At 34.0% G+C, this 25,248-nt stretch overlaps 1 protein-coding gene across 1 annotated transcript in view; it reads left to right on the top strand.

Annotated features, from left to right (window-relative positions):
* LOC148956772 (uncharacterized) overlaps positions 1 to 25,248 on the top strand; it is a 104,750-nt gene that overhangs the window by 3,081 nt on the left and 76,421 nt on the right. Inside the window, exons 2-7 of the mRNA XM_089087235.1 lie at positions 1,830 to 1,893; positions 11,015 to 11,191; positions 16,024 to 16,280; positions 16,809 to 16,936; positions 19,119 to 19,298; positions 21,270 to 21,384. Of these exons, the coding sequence (XP_088943361.1) occupies positions 1,830 to 1,893; positions 11,015 to 11,191; positions 16,024 to 16,280; positions 16,809 to 16,936; positions 19,119 to 19,298; positions 21,270 to 21,384 (921 nt within the window). The remainder of the gene's footprint in view (positions 1 to 1,829; positions 1,894 to 11,014; positions 11,192 to 16,023; positions 16,281 to 16,808; positions 16,937 to 19,118; positions 19,299 to 21,269; positions 21,385 to 25,248) is intronic.

Below are 25,248 nucleotides of genomic sequence, written 5' to 3'. Positions count from 1 at the left end.
CCTATATAAAAAACTTGTTTTAACACAGATACTTCTTCTATACTTTACACTCTCCCCCTTCCTTTGCGAGGAAATACATAGCCTGTATTTTATATTTCTGGGGTGTTTTTCTGTTTCTAGATTGTGTTATCATTGGTTTAATTTATGGGTACACAGTGAAAACAAGAGTGACACATGGCAAAATACATGGGACATTAGGGTACTGGGGGTGATAGTAGAAATTAAAGCTTTTCGCCTAAAATTGATTTAAGTAGTCTAAAGCTTAAAGCTGTTTCCCCAAATTTGTTTAGTTGGTCTAACCCAGATCGATTTTCAACTATTAAAAGATCTAAACCCGAACTGGCCAGCGATGACAAAACAAAGAAATGAATATGAAAATGACAAACGGGTGTGTGACCAGTAAAGGAAAACACAAAAAGGATGAAAAATCAAACGAATATTTCACCTGTACATAACAAGGCGTAATAGAATCTAAAATTAAAAATATAAATAAAAAAGATATACAAAACTGAAACAAACTACTAGTTACTCATATATACACTTGCCAGCTATCTTCATTAAATCAGAAAAGTAACTGATTCTGGTTTCATGAAGGTAGCTGGCAATTGTATATGTGAGTAACTGTATATTACATATTTTAGTTAGTTTGTTGTAGTTTTATGTATATTTTTTATTTACATTTTTAAGTTTTAGATTCTAGTTTTTTCCCGCTGAAGACGCCGTGTTGTATACGGAAGAAATATTCGTTTGATTTTTTGTTCTCTCTGTTTTCCTTTACTTGCCATAAACCTGTTTGTCATCTTTATATTCATTTCTTTGTATTTTCAACTATGTTATAATGCCAGCTTCAGAAAACTAGCCAAGTCATATTTAAGTATTTTAAAAGCAATTTATGCAATAAAACAATCAGTACATAATGAAAAATATATCGCATAATAGAATATTACAGTTCTTAACTGTGGAAAAAAGGAAGAAACACAACCAAAGGCACTTAGGAAGTTGAAAAATTCAAAATCAAAAAGTTAATTTGCATTATAAATATAATAAAAATAATTTTATTGATCACTTCTTGATGAATTAGTTTTGCTACACGGCCTTCACAATTCCTTGTGTCTCATGTTTTTTTCAGGTGAAGCTGTCTCAAGTTTTTTTTTCAGCTGAAAGTAAGGAGCGATATTAAAACTTAAAACGAACAGAAGCTATTCCGAGTATGAAAGGGTTCCTCCTCAATGTCTTGCTCTTCATGTCAATATATAGGCTACTCTATTTACGGTTCTATATATTACACCCGGTCCCGAAAGCAATCTTCCTGTCAAACTTTACGAAAATGTAGCCGTTTTTCAGAATTTGAATTAAAATCAAGTTGGTGGACGGACTGTGAATAAAAAGTTATTAGTCTGAGTGAGAGGCAAAACCGGCATAAGTCTTTTGCATAAGCTTCTCTTATCTTAGCACTTTTCATGTGCTTCGACATTAAGAAATTTGTTCATTCTAAAGTAACCCTAGTGTTATCCAGCCTGTCCCTCATTAAGATCATTGTTTGTAATTCACGTGAAGATTGTGAAGATCATGGTACAATTGCTCAGACTCTGTGGTTAATCTTCAGGTGCAGCCAGCCCGAGACAAGTGTGGACAAATAGACCTAAAATAGTGTGTATAGAAAAGTCATAGTCCTTCGAAGCAATTATGTAAGTGAGCCAAAAATAAATTATCATATATATTAGAATCCAGTTTTTTTTTTTTTTTTTTTTTTTTTTTTTTTTTTTTTTAAGATAGGCTTTTCATTCCTTTTCCACAACATGCTCGAAATGTATAATTTTTTTTTTCAGTTTGCTTCAAGACAACTAATGTTCTTCTTCGTCTTGTTCTTTTGGAAGGTGCAGATGATCAAAGGTAAAGCTTTATATTATCAGTATGTATATAGTTTTTTCACAAATATAAGAAGGGCGTAAAAGAATTTTAAATAATATAATTCTAGGCTAAAATCATGTGCATGATAATGACGAATATATCCAATTTTCAAATTATTGGGTTGTTTATTTGATTATTTTGGAGTATAAATATTTTTATGCTGTTGCAAGGTTGTTGTCCTGCAGAAACTGGATTACTTGGCTCTCATAGAATTCAAAAACCATTATCGAAGGGCAAAGGACACCATCATCTTTGCAAACTTTTATCACATGCAACGGGAATTTTCTTGTTCAATCAGAGTTGAATATTTTTTCAGCTTCAACTGAAACAGAACTGAAACTGGTTTTATTTTTTAGATGGTCCCATAGCTCATATATTGTCCTGTTCACAGGTTTTTCAGTCAATCATAATTTTATTCATTTTAAAAAGTAATCTATATTTACAAGCACCAAAAATCTATGCACCAGACAAAGCTTAGCTTGTTGGTGAAACTTAGCTTCAGCAAAATCTACTTAAGATAAAATCGAAAATCATCTGTTGAAATAATGTATTTTGTATAATATGCCCATGTATAAATTTTACAGTTTTCGAACATTTCTGTATTGTTTATTTTTGTAAAATCAGGTCTAGTTGTGGTTTTAGGTCAATATCGCAATTGTACTCATGGCTTTCTTGCGCAGATATACATAAATATGATGGTGTAAAAAGACTTTTCAAAGAACTGTTTATCATCATGCTTAATTTTTTTTATAATTCACAAAGACAACTGCTCATTGGACATGGACATTTTTTAACATTTTTTTTTTTCATTTTGCTTGCCGGTAAATTTTATTCTGCAAACAGGCTAGAGAATGATTCTTTAGCTTCACTATGGCAATGCTGAGATATATTGCTAACAAACTAAATTGCTTTTACTAAACTTTTACTGTACTTCTAAAAAAGCGTAGAGATATCCATCCTCAATTAGAGAATATTATGAAGATTTTGATTTTTAGAATCTGTTTTTTTTTTCTTATCAAAAATATAGTAGAATTTTGTTCTGGAGTAGGAATATCTCCTTTTCTCTTTATCTTGTGTATCTACCGTCATCTTTCTTGTTAATTCAACTTGTAACCACTTAAAATTTTGCTTTCAATCCTTTTGAAAGGCCATACAATGCTGTTTATCTCACCTTGAAGCAAACCCCTGATTTATGGAAGGTGGAAGGGGGAGCAGTAGAGGGATTTTCTTCTCTCTGATTTTGAGAATTCTTCAGCCTTGTGCCCTTGACCATAATGTAATATTACTCGTCAGTTATTCTAAGGTTTTTTGATTCATTGAGCCTTAGGTTCACGAAAATATTCTTTCTTAAGAGAAGTTCAAATTTCTTTGCAGCACTTCGACACAAAAATTTACAATAGTAAGAATTTCTTTAAATTATATTTATAGTACCTCTAAAATTCTTTTAGTGTACTTCCTGTTTGTAAGACTTGCATAGAATTTCACAATTGAATTAAAATCACAATTCCATAAATCCAGAGGTGCCAATTCCATAAATCCAGCGCATAAAATTGATATCATGCTAAGATAGCTTTACCATTACGATATTTGACGACGAGTCAGACAGGGCGTATTTGAGTCAATTATTCTACCCGATAATCCGGTTAAATTATTTTACTTCATAGAGTACTTATACGGGTAAAAATAAATACACTCTTCCACGTGGTCGGTGGAACTGCCAAGAATGAGCAAATAAGTCGTTGATAAATATGAGTGTAATCTAATTAAATTCTAAACATAATGCCAAGCCTATTGGCTAATGGTTTGCTTAAAGTGATAAACACATATGTATTTTATTTCCATACCAAGATTAGAATATTAGAAGCTACAATGGTGACAGTAGTTAAATATTGCTCGGAAGCGCGGGCTCTATGAAAAGATGATGAAGACTTGCTATATGTTTTCGAAAGAAACTGCTTAAGGGTTTTTTCGGGTACCCGGTTTACCAGCCATATTTTAAAAAATAAGATCTGCGAAACATGGGGTTAAATAACGTTCTCTAGGTCTATAATGATAGAATGGTTGAGGTGGTTAGGGCATGTTGTGCGGATGAAGGATGACAGATTACCGAAGATTGTTCTTTTCGGCCAACCATCTAGGGCTGAACGGAAAGCAGGTCGTCCCCGTCTGGGGTGGGAGGCCGTCATAAAGAGAGATTTAAAGGAAATGGGAACTTCGTGGGCGGGTGTAAAAGGGAGGCTTTGAATAGATTGGGGTGGAGGAGGAGCGTACGTAGCTGTGTTGGCCTCAGGCGGCTTGGTGCTGCGATGAGTTGTTAGTAGTAGTAGTAGTAGTATTTTATTTCCGGCGAAACCCAAACCAGAATCTCCCAAAATCACAAGATTTCTTAGGGACCGTCATTCAAACTCTTGTAACAATATGTTGCACTTTGTAAATATTTTAACATAATATGTATTGAGACTTGATATAGTATTTTTAATACATCAAGAGATCAGTCTTATGGCCTATTTGGACAGAAACATAACAAACGGCCAAATTAGACTTTCGAGATTAAAAAAACCTCTTTTTTCTCTTTTTTTAGAGAGTGAGTTTTATGACAGCATTTCCCATTAGCGAAATTACTAATTGGGTTCAGTGCTTTTTGTTTTGTTTTTCATTGTTTTTTCAAAGAACTATTTGTAAAAAATTGATTTCATAAGAAAGAAGTTTTCAAGGAAAAGTGAAGAGCTAAATTAAACAAAAAAGACGAACAGAAATAAAGTCAAGTAATAATTTAAACTTTAAACCAACAAAATCCCTACCATTGAGTAAATGACACCCAAAACGAATAAGATTAGCAATGAATAATCACAAAAAACAATTACAACAAATTGGAATATGGGCTAGCCCCCTCTGAATCTTTAAAAATCAGAGCGTCATCTACGAATTACTGAGAACTTTGTTTGGTGTATTTTAAACAGTGTGTTAATATCTGTCAAAGCATAAAGAACAATAACAAAAAGAAAAAAAGAAATCACCGTAATAACCAAGATTACAGAAAATAATTAATGAGACTTGTTTTGTATATAATAATATTCATTGCTGGAAGTGTAACAAAATTGGACTTATTTATGTTATAAAAGAGAAAATGTTTCAAACACATTCTGTTTTCAATAAAGTGCAAATGATATTACAGATTTTAGAACGCTTAGAGGGCATGCACCCTATACCAGTTTGTATTAATTTCTGTCCGTATTAAGTCTGATCATTTGGTGCTAGGCATATTCCCCCGCAAACACCCCCAAGTAAAAATTCCCCCGGCGAACTTCCCCCGACACAGAAAATCCTTCTCTAGGAAAATTACCCCTGGGTAAATCTTCCCGTGGAAAATTCCATCAACATGCAAAATCCAGCAGCCAGAGAAAGAATATGACAAATTAAAATAATGAAGAAAAGGTTTTAATGAATTTTTTTAAAACAGATATCTCAAAATTTGATTCGAAATCATAGTAGTTAGAGGAGGGCCAGATAACAAAGGATTCGAGAGGAAGGCTGATTGCCTCCCCCCCAGTAGCTTTCAGCCTTTGACAGGACAAGACCTTTCAATTTTCAATAACGATTCCCTTCTCAAGTTTCTGAAATAGCCCCTTCCATTTGATATTGGTGGGAAAAAGTTTTTGGCACTTTTGTGATCCTTGGGCATGGCTCTGAGAGAAATATTTTTTTTCATTCCCCTTCTGCATTGGGGAACTTTTTTAGCCCCCTTTTACTAGAGGAGGGGCCAAATTCACAGGGACCAATCTTTCGAATAATTTTTCTTCATTAGCTACCTTAGCCCAAGGGCTGACGGAAGTTTCAAACTGATCAGAAAGGAGGCTCATTTACAGGCTCCTTTACAGGCTCCGGAACCCTCCTCCTTCCCACAGCAAGATGATCATTTTGACCAAGAAAAAAAATCTCTAAAATTTTCACACCACTAGATTCAAAAGATCAAACATGCCCCATTCCCTCCCCATTAAAATATATCTGTAAATAATTGAGTGTTTGCATATTTTATGGCACTTATTTCAGGGCCTATAGAGGTTAAATCCTCTTTCCATGCAAATTTATCGATATTATTAGCTATCTGAACAATATGGATACCTCCAAACGCTGAGGAGACGTCCTAAGGGGTTAAAAAGGACTAAATATAAGAGAAAAGTTCTTGGTCAAGGGCTGGCTGCTCTCCCATTACTTTTGACTTTTAAACAATGCACTAGAACTTTCAATTTCCGATCGAATGTGTATCCTCCGACCATGAAGAGAGATTGATTAGGGGGAAGACCCTTTCTTATACAGATTCAATTCTGCTTTTTTGAGGGCATAATGCTATTCTTTACTTTCACTATATGGGTCTAGACCAGGAGCATTCCCGGAATTCAAGAAGCAATTGATATCAATTTCTACATCCTTCTAATTCTATGTTAATCTGAAGATTCAAATAAAGTTTGTGCATTTTGATATTAAAGCTATTCTTAATGCTATTCTTTACTTTCACTATATGGGTCTAGACCAGGAGCATTCCCGGAATTCAAGAAGCAATAGATATCAATTTCTACATCCTTCTAATTCTATGTTAATCTGAAGATTCAATTAAAGTTTGTGCATTTTGATATTAAAGTACACTCTTCAAAGCATCTGTCACCCTCCCTCCACCTACATAATAAACCATCATCACTCCTTCCTAATGACTGATGCGGACTTACACATAATTACATACAATTTTCTGAAATACAAAATAATTAGTTTAGTTACATTAAGGTTTAAGATAAATGTCAGAACTTTTTTCTGCAATAAGATGGGAGGTGTCACACAGCAACACCTTTAATCAGGTTAATCTAGATGAAGAGAGATGAGAGATGACCCCTTGTCATCGTAATCTATAGATTCTGAGATTTCGACATTTTGGGTATGAAAATACACTGTTTTAGGTATCTGGCACCCCCTCCCCACCTAAACAATGAGACCACCCCCCTTTATAATAGCTGACGTACAATTATACAATCTTCTTCGCTCTTTTTATTTGTCTTAATTTTCCTCTAATCGGTCAATTTCACATTTGGTGAGAATATCCGGGGAGAATTTGCTCAGGGAAATTTTCCGCGAGGAAACTTTTCACATGGGGAGGAATTATCCCAGAGAAATATTTAATAGGAGGAAATTTCCAGGGGGATGGGGAAATCTACTGAGTGGGATAAGCTGAACCCCTATCATTCATTGTTTTGGGTCTCATTAATTCATTCATATTAATTTTCATTCGTTTTATATTTGAATTATTATATGATTTTATTTCTGCTACTTTTTGGTTTCCTTTATCTCTTTTCTTTGAATGAGCACTTTCTTCTTCAAGTTAAAAAAAAATTCTACCAAGGCCGTATCTAGGGGGTAGGGGGTTTGATTCCCCCCCCCCCCAATGTTTGTCTGACTCATAAAAACCTAATAAATATAAACAAATTTTTGATGCGTCTCTTTAAAGTTTTTTTGTCCCCCCTCCTGAAAGAAAATCCTTTTGTAAAAAAAAAACCGAAAAAAAATTCTAGATACGGCCTGATTTCTACTAATTTCTGATTGATATTATTTTTGCTGTCCAGCAAAGCGAACATTATTTTTATTATTATTATGTTTTTTTGGTTATTCTCTTGAAAGTTTAAGATTTTGCTTTCCTATATTTTTTTTGGCAAAATTTTTACAAAATAATTTAATAGTATTTCTTAAAATAGAACTCTGGGGGAATCGGGATGGGGAATCTATTCAGATGGACGGAAAATTTGCGTTGCTTTCGGGCTTCTATAGGGCACTCGCCATCCTGAACCCATTGTTTTCATACTTGAATAGAGAAAATTATTGATTGATCGTCTGTTCTTAAAGAATATGTCGTGTTATATTTAGCTGTAAGTGCTCATTTGATTAAATTAATGCACTATGAAGTCATTTATTAAAAACAGCTCTTTTTTGTTGTTTAAAAATACAAATAAAAACAGGATATAAAGAGCCAATACAACAAGATTTGTTTCCTGATTTAGGTTTTCTTAATTCAGACAATGATTATATCAAGCTATAATCAAACGTAGTATCAAACGTAAATAAACTATATGAAAAATCATGAAAATCTTAAGATTTTGGTAGGGGGCTACTTGCCGAATTTCCTCCATCCTGTGCATATACCTGGTGGCGTCAATATCTTCCAGAGAACTGTCCTCTTTTTTGTATTCATTTGACTTGATTTTCCATATATTATTGCCAATTTACGATATTACCTGAAAGTTTTAGCTCAACTCCTCAAGCCATCAATTTCGGTTCCCTAGATATTGCATATAAATTGTTTTCATGACATGGATGCATATGGTGTCTTTTCACATAGCTTCACACTTTCCCTCAAGCCATGATTCGGTATCCACTTGTTCAGCCCCCCCCCCCCTAAAGAAAATCTTTAAAATTTTAATTTAAAACCCTAACTCGCTCCTGAAATATTTCATATTGCCAACCTCGCAGCTTATAGTGCCTTCTGATCTATCTAGCTGCTCAACTGTGCACAAATTATGAAAGTCTCGTATGACCTTATAGTGTAAAGGCCTTTCCTCTCCCCCAAAAATAAATTTAATTCTCCTTTTCCAATATTCCCCCATTCTTTCTCCAATAATGCCTGAAATTTTCTGCTCCATTCCCCACAGCCTCAAAAGATGCGACATGCTCCTTTTAAGATGAGAATGCACATAGCGTCTCTTGATTTACCCATATCCCTACCCACGCTACTATTGTAAATCCACTTGACCCTCGAATCCCCCCTCAAAGTTTCAATTCAGTCTCTTAGGTCATGCGCAGGATATTGTAAATAGTTGGAAAAATCTTGCACACACACCGTCTTTTGATTTGCTCAGGCATGCAAGTTACTTCCAAAGTACACTTTTGTGTACCTTGGAAGTACCATGATCTGGCAATCATGGTTTAATGAACGACACGTGAAAGATTTGAAGTACAATTATTTAAAGCACAGAGTTTACGCTTTAATTAGTTGTACTAATTAAGCTTTACTTTAAAGTAAAGCTATAGAGAATTTCTTTTGTGGAAAAATTTTTTTAATTAATTTATGTTCGTTTTGAATTGACATAATTTTTTCCATTGGTTAATTAAAGGAATATTTAAAAACTTATTTAAGGTTTTTTTCCCCTAAAAAATCCACATTTTGGCTTGCTATTTATATAAATAATTTCTGAGACCACACTGGCTAATCATGATAAAACAAAAAATCGCGAAGAAAGGAAGAGAACGAGGACAATTAACAGCCAGTGAAAAAATTGAAAAAATATGCAAATATTTCGGTCAAGACCTCCGCTTGACCGTCCTCAGTGCAGAATAAAACTGATAAAAATATATAAAATTTATATATTTGCTGGTTTTTATGTTGGTAGAACCCAACAGCAATTGGGGGAGAGGTTATCTGAGCACAAGTCCTCAATCGACAAGGCAATAAGGTTACGCCAAAGGCCTGAGGTTTTTGATTCCGCCTTGGCACAACATGTGTACGAGAGTCCACACCATTTCATTTTGTTTGACGAGGCCTCCATCGTTGCCCCCGTTAAAGGTCTCACGCAAGTTTTCAGGGAGGCAGTTGAAATAAAAAAGCACATTCACCAAAAGGTAGCTCTCAATAGGGATACTGGGGAAATTTTTCTAAGTCCCATTTATGACAAAATTATTAATTCTGATCGTTTTTACATACATCCACAAAGTTATATTGTGCAATCGAATAGAGTCTCCAATAACAATCAAACTGGAAAGCGATCAGCCTTTAAAAGTGCTTTACGCAAAATGAAATTCTGAAATGCCATTTAAACTTGTTTCTTATTCAGTTACCTTTTCACTGATGATCAAACGCCAAGTCTGGGTTTGGCTTTTGCACGATGCCATTTCTGTTCGGGAGCATGAAGGGGAGTAACGTAACTCCTTCCTAATTCATATAAATACTTCTGACTCTAACCTTCAATTCACGTTAGAGATAGAACATAGCAAAACACTTTCTTTTCTGGATATCTTAAGTTTTGATAAGTGCCCTGACCTTGAATTTTCTATTTATAGAAAGCCTACGCATAACGATAGGTATTTGCATTTTTCCTCCAACCACTCTCCCTGCATAAAGAGGAGTTGTTATTTCTTTGGTTGACCGTGTAATAAGAATATGCTCAGAGCCTCAAATAGACTCAGAATTGAACTATATTAAGGACATTTTATTTTGCAATGGATACCCTATAAAATTAATTGAGACCATTATATACAAAAGGCGAAAAAAGGCAGAGGGGAGTGCATCAGGTCCACAAGCTCCAACAGATACCGTCCCATTGGTGGATGATAAGAATCTTTTCACTGTTCTACCCTACATTCCAAAATTGAGTGACAAATTGAAAAGAATCCTTAAAAAACAAAAACTTAGCGTCGCCTTTAAAAATTCAAATATTACACAGAACTTTTTTAACAACGGCAAAGATAAAACCAGCCCCATTCTGGGTAGTGGTGTTTATAGAATTCCTTGTTCTTGTGGCTGTTTTTATGTTGGTAGAACCCAACAGCAATTGGGGGAGAGGTTATCTGAGCACGTAAGCAGTCACAGTTTCAGTTGCATTAGCAAGTAGTCGCAGTTGCAGCTAATCTTAGTCACAAAAGTCACAGTCCCAGTCACAAGTAATTGCAGTTGTAGTTTCAAGTAGTCGCAGCAGAAATTAGATGCAGTCACAGTCGCAATTGCAAATAGTGCCAGTGATAAGTTGTCGCAGTAGTAATTAGTCACAAGTAGTGCAATCATAATTAGTCACAGTCGTAAGTAGTTACAGTTGCAGTTGCAAAAAGTCCCAGTTACAAGTTGATACAATCACAAGTTGCCGCAGTCACAAGCATTCACAATAACAGTCACAGTTGTAATCAGTCACAGTTAAAAGTTTTCCCATGATTTTGTTATGGAGTTCGACAAGTTTTGATCGTGATATGTAAGAACTTTGAAACTAGTCTAAGAGTTAAATAGTTGTGTTTGTATTATCATATATTGCCAAAGAAAGACTCTCTTACTTTCAAGACTCTCTTTGTGTTTTTTTAGGTTCCAATGAAACAGAAAATGGTCGATATTCCTGTCAACCCAATTTTGGCTCAAAAGTTTTACTATGCTATTATTCGGGCTATGAACCATTGGTTTCGATTGAACCTTGCTTGTGCTCACACTTAGTTGTTGAAGGAGCTACATTGCTGGACAGTGGAAAAGTTCTTGTTAACTCTGGTGAGTAGAGTCCTCTAGCTAACTCCAATTCTTATAGTACCAAGGATGTAGGTTAGGGTAGTACCCTATCAGGTTTTATGTAGGTACATGTGTTTAAATGTAAATTACCAGATATAATTGTACTGTTATGTGTTAGAAATAGATATGTGGATTGATTCTGTCGAAGTTTTGGAAGTAAGGAATGGCCCCCTTGAAGACTTTATATCTTAGCGAGCAATTTCTATATGTATATATTTTTTTTTACCAAGCAAACCATAATTTGTAAGCAATGGTGAATGTTAGATTAGGGGCTTCATGTACTGGCACAGAACATTAGTCTCCCGAATTGGGGTTAAGTTACTCTGTGTATAAGGATTTATTCAGATTTTCCCCATTATTTTCTTCTTCTGATTCATCCATAGCCTTGAACTTATTCTTGATTGCAGATTTTGACTGACTTTTTAACTATTAGATCTCTTTACTCCTGTCACTGCTCTTCTTAAAACTGTTCGTAAGCGGTAAAGCTCATTATCAGCCAAAGTAGATGGCTATTATTTGAATATTTGTTTAACATTTGGGATAACTAAGATGACAGGATGAATTTTTAAAATGTGATAAGGTTATATGCTGCTTCAACCATGGTGATTATAGCAGTTAGGCTGAAATAAACTGAATTTTTAACATAATTGTATTTACTTTTTGGAAATTGAATGTACAATTTTCAACCTAGGGAACACAAAATTCATTTAAACAAATTTGTGATGCTTAATTTTTTTTTAATGCCCCCCCCCCAAAAAAAAAAATGCTGGATGCCCCCCTGAACAACAGGTAGATACAAATAAGTGCAAAAATGTGGGGTTTTTGGCCTCTTTCTCCCTGTCATACATAACGTGATTAGCTGGATTAGTGAAATACGGTGATAGGCTGAAAAAAAATAATATGGTGACGATGTCATAAAAAAGAAATATAGGACACTGATTTTTCTTTTACTCTTTTGTTTAAAGGTAACTTAGTAACTTAAAAGTTGCCACTGTTTTGCATGTTATTATAAAACGCAAATAATTTCCGGAGATTTTATTCAAAATACAAGGAATTTCATTGGCTTTGAAATATATTTGTCGCTTTCTTCTTGGATTCAGTCTGCATGACCAGTTGATTGACGATAAGGGATCGGTAGCCCCTCAGCACTGAGTCGTAGGATTACAAAGACAATCGGAAATAATTGTTCATAAGAAATGAAAAAGTAAAGCGTATGATCTATAATTGAAATACTGATTTTCAGCACTTAACCTGCGGTAATGTAAATAGTTAAAGCAGAATAAAGAATGGAGTGAAAAAAGCTGGCATGAAAGAGTGATTTTTAATTTTTGTTCATATTCTATACAAAATCACCTCTTTGCAAGCATTAGCAATCCCAGCTTTCATTTGATGTCGCTAATGCTAAGTATGCTTATGAGCTCCATATACTATTTGTGTGCTAAGTAGGCTATACTATCAGATACGTATCCGCTCCAAAAACTTAGTATTAAACGCACCTAAAACTAAATAGAAGATGAAATATAAATTATAAAATTGTCTCTTGGAAAAAATTGTTTTTCAATCCATAATTTTTAATTAAACGTTTTATTAAAAATTTTGAAACTCCATATTTCTTCGTTTGTTACGGCAAAGTTATTGTAATGGGGAAATGATTGTTATACATGTTTGTTATACATGATTATTTGTTATACATTGTTATACATGATTGTTGTACAATATTGTTATATGACAGACAGTTCTGATAAGTATCACTGGTTTGCTATTGAGTTTTAATTACTCCTGCCATTGCTCTTCCTAAAAATTTTCGTCAGCGGTAAAGCTCACTATCAGCCAAAGTAGACGTCAATTATTTGTATATTTACTACTTTTTCGAAATAATATTACTTATTCCACTGATTCCACAATAACGATACTTTATTACTCATTCCAACCAACAATATTGGAGTCAAACCTAAGTATGATAGAAGCGTAAATATAAGCGAAAGATAGTTCTGAAAATTATCACTGGGCTGCTAGTGATTTTTAATTAACTTGAAGACGTGGGCACTTGCGCATCTTAATATTTTTTTTTTAATCAGAATGGTCATTATCACTTAAATTAGGCTTAAAACTCTGCTACTGTACGATATTTTGAATGTTAGCATCATAAAATACATATTTTAATGTATCATTTTTCGTGACGCAGATTTTTTTTTACCGTAATTACCAATTTAAAATTCCAGTTGAATACACACTTTCAACTCTTCCACAGCCCATTAAGTTAAAGTACTGACCTGCATGAACTCACTTGATAATTACTTGGCGTGGGAATTACCTTCAGGAATCATCACAAGGAACCATATAGATTTTTGAGTTGATTGATTTTGTTTCCGTGAGTATTCTGTTCGGAAACTTAAAGAACATTTCTTACTTAAATGCTTTATGCTAATGACTCTATACAGTAGAATATTTAGTGCTATGTACAATATTGAGTTTTTAATTCTTTTAAACCAGAGGCGTTGTCAGAATTTCAGGGGCCTCAAACGTGGAAAAGATCCTTGGGTGTGAATTATGTAAGCCTATTCATAAAGTTTATGTTTATATTATTTTCAGCCATTTTAGAGATAAGATGAACCAGGAACAGTAGTCACAGGTTCTCTACAGACATATTTTGGGTAATTTTTATTGAATTAAATTTTTTCAGTTGAGAATGCGTTTCGTTTTTTATTGTAAAAAAGGTGGCATCTATAGGTTTTGTGGAACCCTCGTTATCAATTGATGTGATAAATCAATTATCCTGGTTTAATTTTGTATTTTGGTTTCCCTCCTTTTGTACCTTTTTTTTTATCAAAAGTAAAGTGGAATGAGGCATTATTTATCGAAGTGGCTTAGAAAAAAGCTATGAATATAAGCGCAAAGAGCCAAAAAAGAGTGTGCCTGGTTTCTTACAAACGACCTTAGTGTTACACAGACATCAATTGTTTTATTCGTACCAAGATGTGCCACAACACAAAGTAATTTCTTCTTCCAGATATTTAGGCTTTTCCCCCGAGAATGAAAATTCATATTTAAACACTAAGAATTACTTTTGAACAAAAATTTTAAAAGATCCTTCAACAGCTTTGTAGTGAATATCTTTATTTTATTTTGTTAATCTGAATAAATGCTCCTTGGAACTTGCAAGTCAGCTAGATAGTCTGGATTTTTGAACTGAAATCTAGGGTGTTCTTACAACCATCTGGTTTTGTAAGTGCCCTCTCCTAGAATTCAGCCCTTATCTGTAAAAGAAAAATTTTGTTTAATTAAAAGGTTTCATAAGATTGTTTTACTGAAAATCTCTTAGCTTCTTGATTGCTGCATAAAGAAAAAGTGATAAAGGATTGTAAAATTGATAGCTATGGCTGTGTATATAAAATAAATATTCTGAAAAGAATAAATCCCAAACATTGAACTTCTATAAGATTTTTAAATCGAAAATCTCTTAGCTTCTTGATTGCCGTGTAAAGAAAAAGTAACAAAGAATTGTAAAATTGATAGCTATGGATGTGCGGATAAATAAATTTTCTGAAAAGATTAAATCCCAAACATTTAACTTCAAATTGTACGGGACTTGACCGTAGAAATGTTGCTCTAGAACTAAAAAAAATAGTCCATACTTCAGAGAAATTATCAGTTGAATTATGTTTTGACGTGATTGCTCTGCAAAAGACTCCTCTCGCGTTACACAAAGAAATGTTCGATTCAAAATATAATATATTAAAAACAAATCAAGGGGCTTTAAATCTAGTAGTTTATATTTGAGTAGCTTTTTTATATGCAGGGCCGGGCATACTTCTTAAACTGAACCCTCTAGTTAGTGTTCTCAGCTGAATTCTTTTCTGCCTTTGGTCTTTGTCGTAAATGGTTTCTTGATCGAATTCTTAAAAGTTTTACAAAAAAAGTATATTAATCGTTGTTTAGGATTGCTGTGTTGACGATGTTTATTTACTGATTTTTACAGTCATTTCAATTAATTTGTTGCCTTAGTGAAATTTTACAGCTTTTGTTGCCTTCTGTTTCCGAAGGAAATCATTAAATCATTTAAAAGAAAACTTCGGCGAAAATCTCATTTCTCTAAGATTCGGATCACACATGACACTATTCCTGTTACTGCATAAATAGAGATAACTGTCGATGGAGGGGTAACCTCGCTCCCTGTATTTCGAAAAATACGTTTTTGTGTCTTTATTTAAAAGATAAATCCTCCTCTCCCTACATTTTTGTGGTTTTGCTCAGAAATTTTTTTTTCAGAAATAGCTTGTATATAAATCCGTTAACATGAATTGGGATATTCAATTATTTTCTTCTCACAACAAGAAATGCTCTTCAAGAATTTTCTTGAGACTTTAAAAGTTTCTCTAATAGTTTTCCATTAATTAAAATCTTCCGTTTTTGCTGTTTTGAAAAATATTTACCTTTCCTAAAAGAAATTCTCAAGTATTTTCTGTTTTTATTTTGAGGGCTAAGAACCGGTGTTGCCAACGCTTTGAAATAAACTGTATTAGTTTGCCGACTAAAATTGTACCGCAAAGAGGTCAATTTGTACCATCTGAACAGCAGATTAAAAATATTCCATATTAAGCGGAAAATTATTCGACAAACTAATAATTGAACAGATATCCGATTCAGAAAGGAGCAAGTAAAACCAAGATGTACCGGGAAATTTGATTGTACCAAAACATTTCCTACTGTACCGCATTGTACTAGGACCTCCAAATTGTACCGAAAAGGTACAATTGTACCGTGCTGGCAACATTGCTAAGAACTGACTGTTAGTTCATTTGTTTTTATTTCAGATAACATGCTATCTTTGAAACTGCTGAAAGAAAGGAATCCAAATTTGCTAATCATTCTTTCGATTGGTACCCCTGCTATCACAAAAAGTAATTTCACTTCGCTTACCACTTTACCTGCCATTCAAAAAGCATTTATTGAAAGCATTGTCGACCATGTTGAAAGTGATCGAATTAACGGGATCGAAATCAATTGGGCATGGTCATTCAGAAGCGGAAATCCGAAGGAGCATAGACAAAACCTCAATCAGTTTACGAAGGTAAGATTCAGGGCTATTTTTATTATTCTATTTCCATTCTAATGTCTTCAGTCTTTCTAAATTTTTTTTAAATTTACCTCATCTGTATTTTGAGTGAGCTTTATAAAAGTTTTTGCTTCCTGTTAATTTTTTATTTATTTTCTTATCTTCATCTCTATTTTCTTATTAGTGATGAGAAAAACAGAAAAAAAAGACACTAGCCTTAAGTGTGTCCTATTTCATTAGTTTTCCCCAAGGTTTTACCTGACGTTTAACCTGAGCAAGCCTTTGGGGCATCTTTGATTAATGTTGTTTTCTCGTAGCTTTATCGCCATTTTGGTTTCTGCTGCATATTCTTCCTCCTTACAAACCATCCAAACCGTATCACTGGCACACGAAGAATTTCATTTATGAACAGAGATGAATCTCTGTTTTCTCTTCTGAAACTTTCCCTTCTATTTCCAAATCTTTCAACTAAGCTACTAGAAACTGATTTGTAAGTAATTTCTTTAATAAATATTCTTCAATAAACATACTGTTTATTCGTAGGATTTATTTGCTTACTTCCGAGAAAATATGATTCTCATACGACAGGAGAGAAGTATTGAAGAAAAAGAGCGCACAGTTACGCAACGATCGTTAGAAACCCTTAGTGGAGCCTCCACGGATGTGATCATGTAAGTCTTAAACCCATTCAGTACCTTAGAAATCGTTTTGTCTTACTTCTAAATTCGTTACTTCTTTATTCGTTACTTTTCGTTACTCTAAATTCGCGTTCTTAGGGAATTTCCTCGGCACCACTGGAAATTCCGTAAGCTGCCAAATCACTAAAATGATATTTCTTTAAAATTTTGGTAAAAGCTTATAAGACATCTTGAATCTGTTAATAATCCAAAAGACTAACAAGAAGATAGTTTAAAATAAAGAAAAACATAATGTTTTACCATTTTTTCAACGAAGCACTGTGCATTCAATTCACCTATGTTATAAATAATATGCCCCCTTTGTGGGCACGGTTTTCAATCGAAGTGGGTAGCTCTGTAGGGAGCTCTAAAAGCTGTCTAATTGTCCGTATGATATTTCCTTCGATCTGATTTTCCACGTTTTCCTAGCAGGTATGTTAAAACATTTTTAGGGATTACCATTTCCTGAATTTTATGAAGAAAATCTTGCTCTTTTTAATCAAATAAAAAATCACACTTTCCAATAGTATAAGTTTCATCAAGTCTGAATATTTTTATATCCGGCACAAAACGGTAGAAGTTAATTATTCTTTCTAAGATTTCCAAGAAAGTAGTTGCCGGCTATTAGTTTTATGTTTGTTCGGATTTCTTATCCAAACTCTCCAAATTATTACAAGACTGCGAAATAATTGCAAATAGTTTGCTTACACTAACTAGACAAGTGTATAGATGAAAGGATAGGGCGATTCTTCAAGGTACTAAAGTGGCTTAACGGTTTTACCTCAAAAGGAAGCTTATAAAAAACTTCAATAAAACCCCAGAGTTTTTTTCAGGTACTTTCATAAGAGCCATTTATTTTAATTAAACGGCCTTTGTCATTCAGGGATCATTCTTAAAGAATTGGAACAAAAATTCAAACTTTAGCGTAAAGAGCGAGGTATTGACTAGGGGACGAACCCCCTCATATACATAATAATTTCTGTTCGTTTTAAGTTTTAATGCTGATCCTTAGTTTCTGGTGAAAAAGCTTGTTTTTTATTTAATTCTTTATTAAAGAAGCAATAAGACGGATGCTAATCGAAATTTGTGAAGGGCGCGACAAATTTTTCCATTAAAATATAGGAAGGCCTTTTTCAAAATTTTCGCTGGTGTCCCAGTAATTATACTAGCTCAACTAGAGTAAAAAGAAAACAGTTTCTATATTCTTTGGGGTAAAAACTTGGGTTTTGAATCGACAAGGGAAAATAAACAAAAAGAAAAAGCAAATATTTCGATTAGGTCACCGATAACCAATTTTCAGTGATCGGGGCATAAGCCAATGGCACCAATTCTGGAAAATACAGGGATGAAGCTAAAATTTAGTTATATCTGCATAAAGATGCAAAAAAGCATTTTTAAAAATTTCCAGGGTAATTTTCACTTGAGAAAAAACAAAACGTCTACCTAAAGTTATATTTCCACATCTAGGGGGTTAATTTTACCCCTTCCTGTAGGTACGCCTGTATCGAACATGGTAAAGAAACAAAACAGTTAATAATTAAAAGGGTAAGGAGTATTATAATTCTAGTGATTTCTGGTAATCTATGTGCTAATTTAGCGATTCTTTTAAGAATCTAGTGATTTTTTTCACCGGGTGGCAACTCTGGTCAGACGTCTCGCAAGAATGGCAGCTGATAGTTCAATATCACCTTTCTCTTTCACTACTTTTGGGTCAACAGTTGCGTTTTGTTCAGTAATTTCACTATCCCCGAATTTTCTGGGATTTCCCCGAAAATCTTGCAAAAACAGAGCCGCGTAAACGCTTATGCATAGAAGCGTCCAAGCTTTAAATCTGGCCCTATGTGAGGGTGTATGAATAAAAAAATTTTATAAATCAAAAAGTTTTTCATATTGTGCTTGCCCGAAACATTGAAAGATTGGCAACTCACCTTAGTTGTGTGAAATAAGATGAAGATTGGCTGGTAACAATGACTGAGAGTGATTACAATTCTGCTATTAGGAGGCTAGGAACATTCATCAAGGCTACAATTGATCGCATTAAAAACTACAGGGAATAGTATGTTAAGTTTTATTCAAATTTACCTTAATAGCTTTCATTTCTTTTTTCATTGCTGTTATAATTTTTTGCTACTACTGCCTAGTGATTTTTTTTTTTACGATAAATATCACATTTTAGAGTAACATCCACTGAAGAGCCGCTGAATCTTACAATTTTTGATGGAGCGACGGTTTCTTCAACTTTGGTCGATATCCCCAGTTTACCAAAGTTTTCAGTGAAGACACCTGTCATCATAATCCGTCTTCCAACTGATCCAGAAATTCTCGTCAAGAACTATGATCTTAAATCGCTTACTAGGTAACCTCTTTTTTGTTTTTACAAAAAATTCGCAATAATGTATCCAGAATTTTCTGTGGGGTGATACATTTCGAAAAATAAAAACGAAATTCATTTGGTGTCTTGTTTTTCTGGGTTTTTTTTCAAGAACCTACTTAAAAAATGGTTTTATATAATGCAAGGCCCCGAACGTTATTTTTTTCCCTTTAGTTGTTCCCCTTTAGAAAATCGAAAAAGTGATAGATTGAAAAAAAAAACATGTAAAGTTGTACTAAAAAAGATAGCCAAAAAATAATTAATGTCTTTTGATTTGTTAAAACAAAAGCATTCAAAATAAGTCTTTAGGATTAATATAGTATTCATTTTAATTAATTTTTTTTTCCATTAGTTGTAAACAAAATTTTTAATCACAACCTTAGGATATTCAATGCCTGAATTGGAAGGCAAGTAGCTCTAGAATTTACTGTGGTGTGTTGAAAAGTGATTATTTTGCATAATTTCTGCTCATCGTTGCAAATTCAATTTTATTTTACGCTTGTATTTATTTATTACTGTATTATTACTGTATTTTATTTATTATTGTTTTTATTTATTTAAACTGAAAGTTCTACCATGATTCGACATAATTATAATGTAAAGTAGATCTGAGGGCACAATCACTACACATGACCACACGGAAAACGTAAGAAAGTAAAAAAACACATCCAGTGAAGAAAAGAATAAATGTAAATATTTAAGCTGGAATTTTCTATAAGCCATTAACCTCCCAGAAAATTCCAATCGTAGAAGGTGACTCTTTGTTTTAAATTTTTATTTTCTGAGGTATATTTTTTCTTATTATCTTCATTGGTTTTTATCTACCTTTTGTTCTTTTTGCTCTGAGGACTGGGACTGATTGAAGGTCTAAGCCAATATATTTGCATTTTTATATATTTTTTATTGGCATTGAATTGCCTCGTTTTCTCATTATCCTCCGTTCTTTTGTGTTTAGGGCTAGGTTAACCAATAAGTCTACTAGACAAATGTCCTAAAAGCGCTCCCGCCTGCAGAACCTAATTCCCAATCCTGTATAGCATTTCAAACTCACGAAGAGCCATATTAACTATATAAATTAGAGCTACTGTCCTATTATTCCTTCTCTTAGGATCCACTGAGACACTTTTACACTAGATAGAATGTTTTACCTCAAAGTGAATGAACAAACTAAATCAGCATAATGAATAAGCAAACTCTGGTTTAAAAGGAGTATAAATCTCTTAAAGTTAGCTTGCAGTGCAAAATGCAGTGCTAAAACTAGACAGCTGTCAGAAATACTAAATCTAAAATAATTGTTGGCCTGTATTAGTTTTTAGAAAATTTGTTTTATACCGCATGGCCAACAAAGGTTTATTCCGTCTAGACTAGACTATGACAAAATCCCTGAGCAATTTGCTCAGAAAATTCAAACTGAACACCATTTTACCAGTTTAAACCACACCCAGACAATAACTATTTTTGACTTATTATTGGTTTTGTGATGTGTTTTCTAAGTTCACCGGTATTCAGCGTAGAGCACAGAAGGTCAAATAACCTTGCCTTTTCTACCCATTGTTGCTATATTAAATTTTGATCCAGTAAAAGAAGGCAAAACCTGAATAGCAAATTTTGTGGCAGCGAAAGTACTGATGAGTTTTTAAACCACTGCAGCTATTACCAGCAAGCTCACTTTTTTGTATACTGGCGATATTCGAGGCGAAAGAATGTATTAGCGGAAGCAACAGAAACGCACAAGCGAAAATTTTCAAAACAAAGCGAAAACAAAATGATCTATATGTTTTGCCCTGGTATGTTATAATAGTAATTGAGTGCTTACTCCAACGTCAAATTGATATTCTATAAATTCATTTATTTGTTAATTTATGAAAAATTCAATGAAATAAGAAAATGTAAATTAGATGGATTTATTTGATAATAATGACATTACTAATTAAGTTGTTTCTTGTTTATTTTCAGGTCAGTAGATCTTTTTGTCCCGGCTACCCACAATATCACTACTGCAGATGAGCTTTCAATGAATATAACTTATCATCATAGTCGTCTTATGGGAAGTGGAGATATTCAAAATACTGTAAGTGCTTGTATTAATACAAAATACTATATAAACCAATGATTTCTCAGCATAAAATGATTCCCTAGCAAATTTTACAAATATTATAAAGGCCGAAAGACTGCAAAAACTGTTTTGTTCTAGTGAAAACTGTTTTACATCCTGATTTAAGCTTAATTGCATCCTGATTAAGGTTAATGCTTTTCCTATAGACCCTCATCGCTGTGGATATTAAAAATTTCTAAGGAATATCCTCCATTGTCCAGCTTTTTTTTAAATGTCTATTTCTATTACATTTAAGAAATATGTTTTTCTTCTAATTTTCTCTAATATCAAACAGTTCGTGGTAACGAACTGTGAGTAAAGAGAGACGTGGCTCAATAGAAACCGGAACTCCAAAAAATGGAATTTTGATATCAATAGATACATCAAAAGAATTGGTTTTTTATATTGATTCCAAATATAAAAGATTCATTAAGTTTAGTGTTACACATCAAAGGCTACGAGCCTGAGAAATTTTGCCTGATTTTCAAAAATAAGGAAACATCCCCCTAAAAGTCAAGGAGTCCTTATGAAAATCAAACCATCATATTCAGCGTATCCGAGAACCCTGATGTAGAAGTTTCAAGCTTCTATCTCAAAAAATGTTAAATTTTGTATTTTTATTTTTTTTGCCAGAAGAAAGATCAGGGATGACGTGTTTATTTGTTTCTTTTTTTTCCAGGTGAGATCGCATCGAACCAATAGTCCTAGAGCATTGTAAAAAAGTCCATTGTAAAGTTCTAGAGCATTGTAAAACCGAAATTAGAAGTTCTAGTGCCCTTTTCGAGTGACCAAAGAGATTGGAGGGCAACTGCCCCCCCCTCCCACCCACCCTTTTCCCTAAAAGTCATCCAATAAAAATTCTGAGATATCCAATTTATTCAACATAGTTGAAAAGCCCAGTAACTATGTCTTCTAGGATAACATGACCCCCCACAGCCCCTGGGGAAAGGTTTTACATTGTTTACGTTTAGTATTTCTTATTGGAAAGTATAAAGACATTTTCCGGGGAGGGAGGAGAATTTTTTGCTGGGGGGATAATTTTCCATCGGTAGGGAAGTTCTTGGAGGGGGGTGAACTTTCCAAGGGAAATTTTGCACGGGGGGAAGTTGCCAAGATTTCTTTACAAAACTTTTTTTTTATTTGCCTTACTTTCTCTTTGCCGACTCGTTTTTACAGTTGGAGATAATAAGGGGAATTGTCTGGGGGAGATATTTACCGGGCTGGAATTGTCTAGAGCATCTTTCCGTAGGTGGGGGAATTTTTCCAGCGGATGCAATGATCCTTGGGAGAGTTTTCCACAGGATAAATTCTCCAGAAGGAATTTTCTGCGGGAGCAGCTTTCTACTAGGGGGCGGGGGTATTTGTGAGAAGAATCTTCCACGGAGTGGGAATTTCCAGCATGATTTTAAAAACAATCAGAAATTAAATTCGTTTTCAAATAAAAGTGGGCTAAGAAAATTTGAAGCTAGAATGAAATTGTCTGTACGAATTTTCCTGGAGGAGGGGGGGGGGTATTTTAAGTGGAAAGAACTTAACATGGAGGGGGAGCCATATTTCACTGCATTCTATGAGGGGACACCCCCCTCATACACATAATAAATAATTTTGGTCGTATCCGGTAAGATTTTCACATTGGGAGAGTAGTTTCTGGAGGTGAACTTTGCAGAGGAATTTTTACGCGGGGGAAACTTTGCCAAAATCAATATGCAAACTATGTTTTAATTGCTTATTTACGGTGAACCAAATTCTAACCTGCATTTGTTGAAAAAAGTTCAGAAATTAAATATAAAAAACAAGTCTCTTTAACTGAAAGTAAGGAACGACATTAAAACTTAAAACGAACAGAAATTATTCCGTATATGAAGGGAGCTGTCTCCTCCTCAATGCCCCGCTCTTTACGCTAAAGTTTTTTATTGCTTTGAAAAGTAGAGTTGTGTCAAAGAGGCAATCTTTAACGTAAAGAGCGGGGGGTTGAGTTGGAGACAGCCCCTGTCATATACAGAATAATTTCTTTTCGTTTTAAGTTTTGATGTCGCTCTGTACTTTCAGCTAAAAAAAACTTGTTTTTTTTTATCTTAAAACAATAATTGCTCCTCTGTCAGGTATTTTCATAACCATCTGACTTCCAAGAAAAGAAAATACAACACAAGTCCATGGACAAGAGATCCAAAACAGATAGTTGGGAAAAGTGCGTTTATGGGTTACAATGGGGGTTTCGATTGACACAGAACAGGGGTCGGGGGTGATGTCTAAGAAGAGAAACCCCACAAGGAAAAAGTGATTTTGTTCGGCTGTTATGGATAGCGTTATTTGCAACACGTAAGGTGATTGTTTCTTTCATTCTCTCAACGGTAGTGAGATTTGCTCTACAAATAATTTAGACTCCAGGGATTTTCACTTCATTTAAGACAATTACTGCGTTGTTTTGTGAGTTACCTCTATTCTATCCTAAAATTTCTTGACGAGATAAGGACTCCACACAGCAGAAGCATACGCAAGCATTGGGTATATAAAGGACAAGGCAACTTTCAAAAATTGACAATTGAACTTGTCAATATCTCAAATAGGGGGCTTGTAGCATATGTTCACCATAATACATGATTGATTTAGTAATCGTGGTTCAAGTTCTTTGAAATTCCAGGCCAAAACTGACATTTCAAGTGGAATTGCTTGAGTGAAAAAAGAAGAGTATTGAGGAATCTTATTCTTGAAATTGTTAACTTCGAAGGATTCAATGCCATACCGTTTGTTGTAGATTCATCCAGTGTCTCTTCATAGATATTTATTGGACCCTTTTTTATTTATTTTCACTACATATCCTTAAGACAGCTAAATTATAAGAGTATTTCCATCTATTTGAAAAGTCGACGGAGAGGATGTTGATCAATGCTGAGAATAAAATGGTGCCTAACAAGACAAAAACTATTCTTTAATTACACAGTCACTTCTAGGAATATAATCTTCTTTCACTTTTTGGCTATTGGTTTTCTGATCTAGAAATAACCACCCCTTAGTCGGCTTCTTGAGGTTGAGTTATGCTTAGGTTCTTTACTTAGGCAACGCTATAGCACTAACTAAGTAAAGGACCATATGTGTGCGATGTGTGAGTTTTTGTTCATCACTACAAAACTTCTTAATGAAGGAACTTTTGCTAGAAACTTGGGAGGAGACTCATTCGATTGGAGATTGAAATTTATAGTGCATTTTAAAAGCTCAAAAGGAATTTGATGGCAACCAGCTACATTGACTACCATGACATTACAGTGAAGGCTTATAAATATCTAATTAGGCTACATTGACTACAATGACATTACATTGAAGGCTGACGAATCTCTAATTAGGCAGTTCTGCTGTGCTATCTCTGAGAAGCACTTAAGTTTTAGAATTAAAAAAATGTCAAGTCTGTTTCAACCGTACACCCACAAGTAAAATTGGTACTGTTCTATTAGCTGGGAAACACGCAAGAAGTACAGTTTGGTTAATGCTAATGAAATAAAAGAATATATGATAAAAATATAAGTTTAGAAACAAATTTTGGCTAGACCTATATATTTGCACATTAGGAGGGTGGGGCTAAAGCATAGCATATATTAAATACGTAACCTAACCTAAGTACCTTTTTTCCCCTAAACCCCAAAAAACTAAAGTTTAAATATAATTCCTGGAGTGAGAAAACCCTTGTTTATTCGGCGTCAGACCGGGTAATGCCTATTTGATCTTTGCTTTTCTGAAGTGGCTGTTTTTGCGTTTTGCTTTTCTGAAGTGGCTGAATCCCAGCTAATAGAACAGTACCATAAAATTACGTAGCAAATATATTACGCTGAAGAATTGATGGTTCTT

Source organism: Artemia sp. Qi Xiang Cuo, chromosome 1 (assembly GCF_049724085.1).
Source record: "Artemia sp. Qi Xiang Cuo chromosome 1, ASM4972408v1, whole genome shotgun sequence".
Classification (NCBI taxonomy): domain Eukaryota; kingdom Metazoa; phylum Arthropoda; class Branchiopoda; order Anostraca; family Artemiidae; genus Artemia; species Artemia sp. Qi Xiang Cuo.
This window is presented reverse-complemented; position numbering and strand designations above follow the sequence as displayed.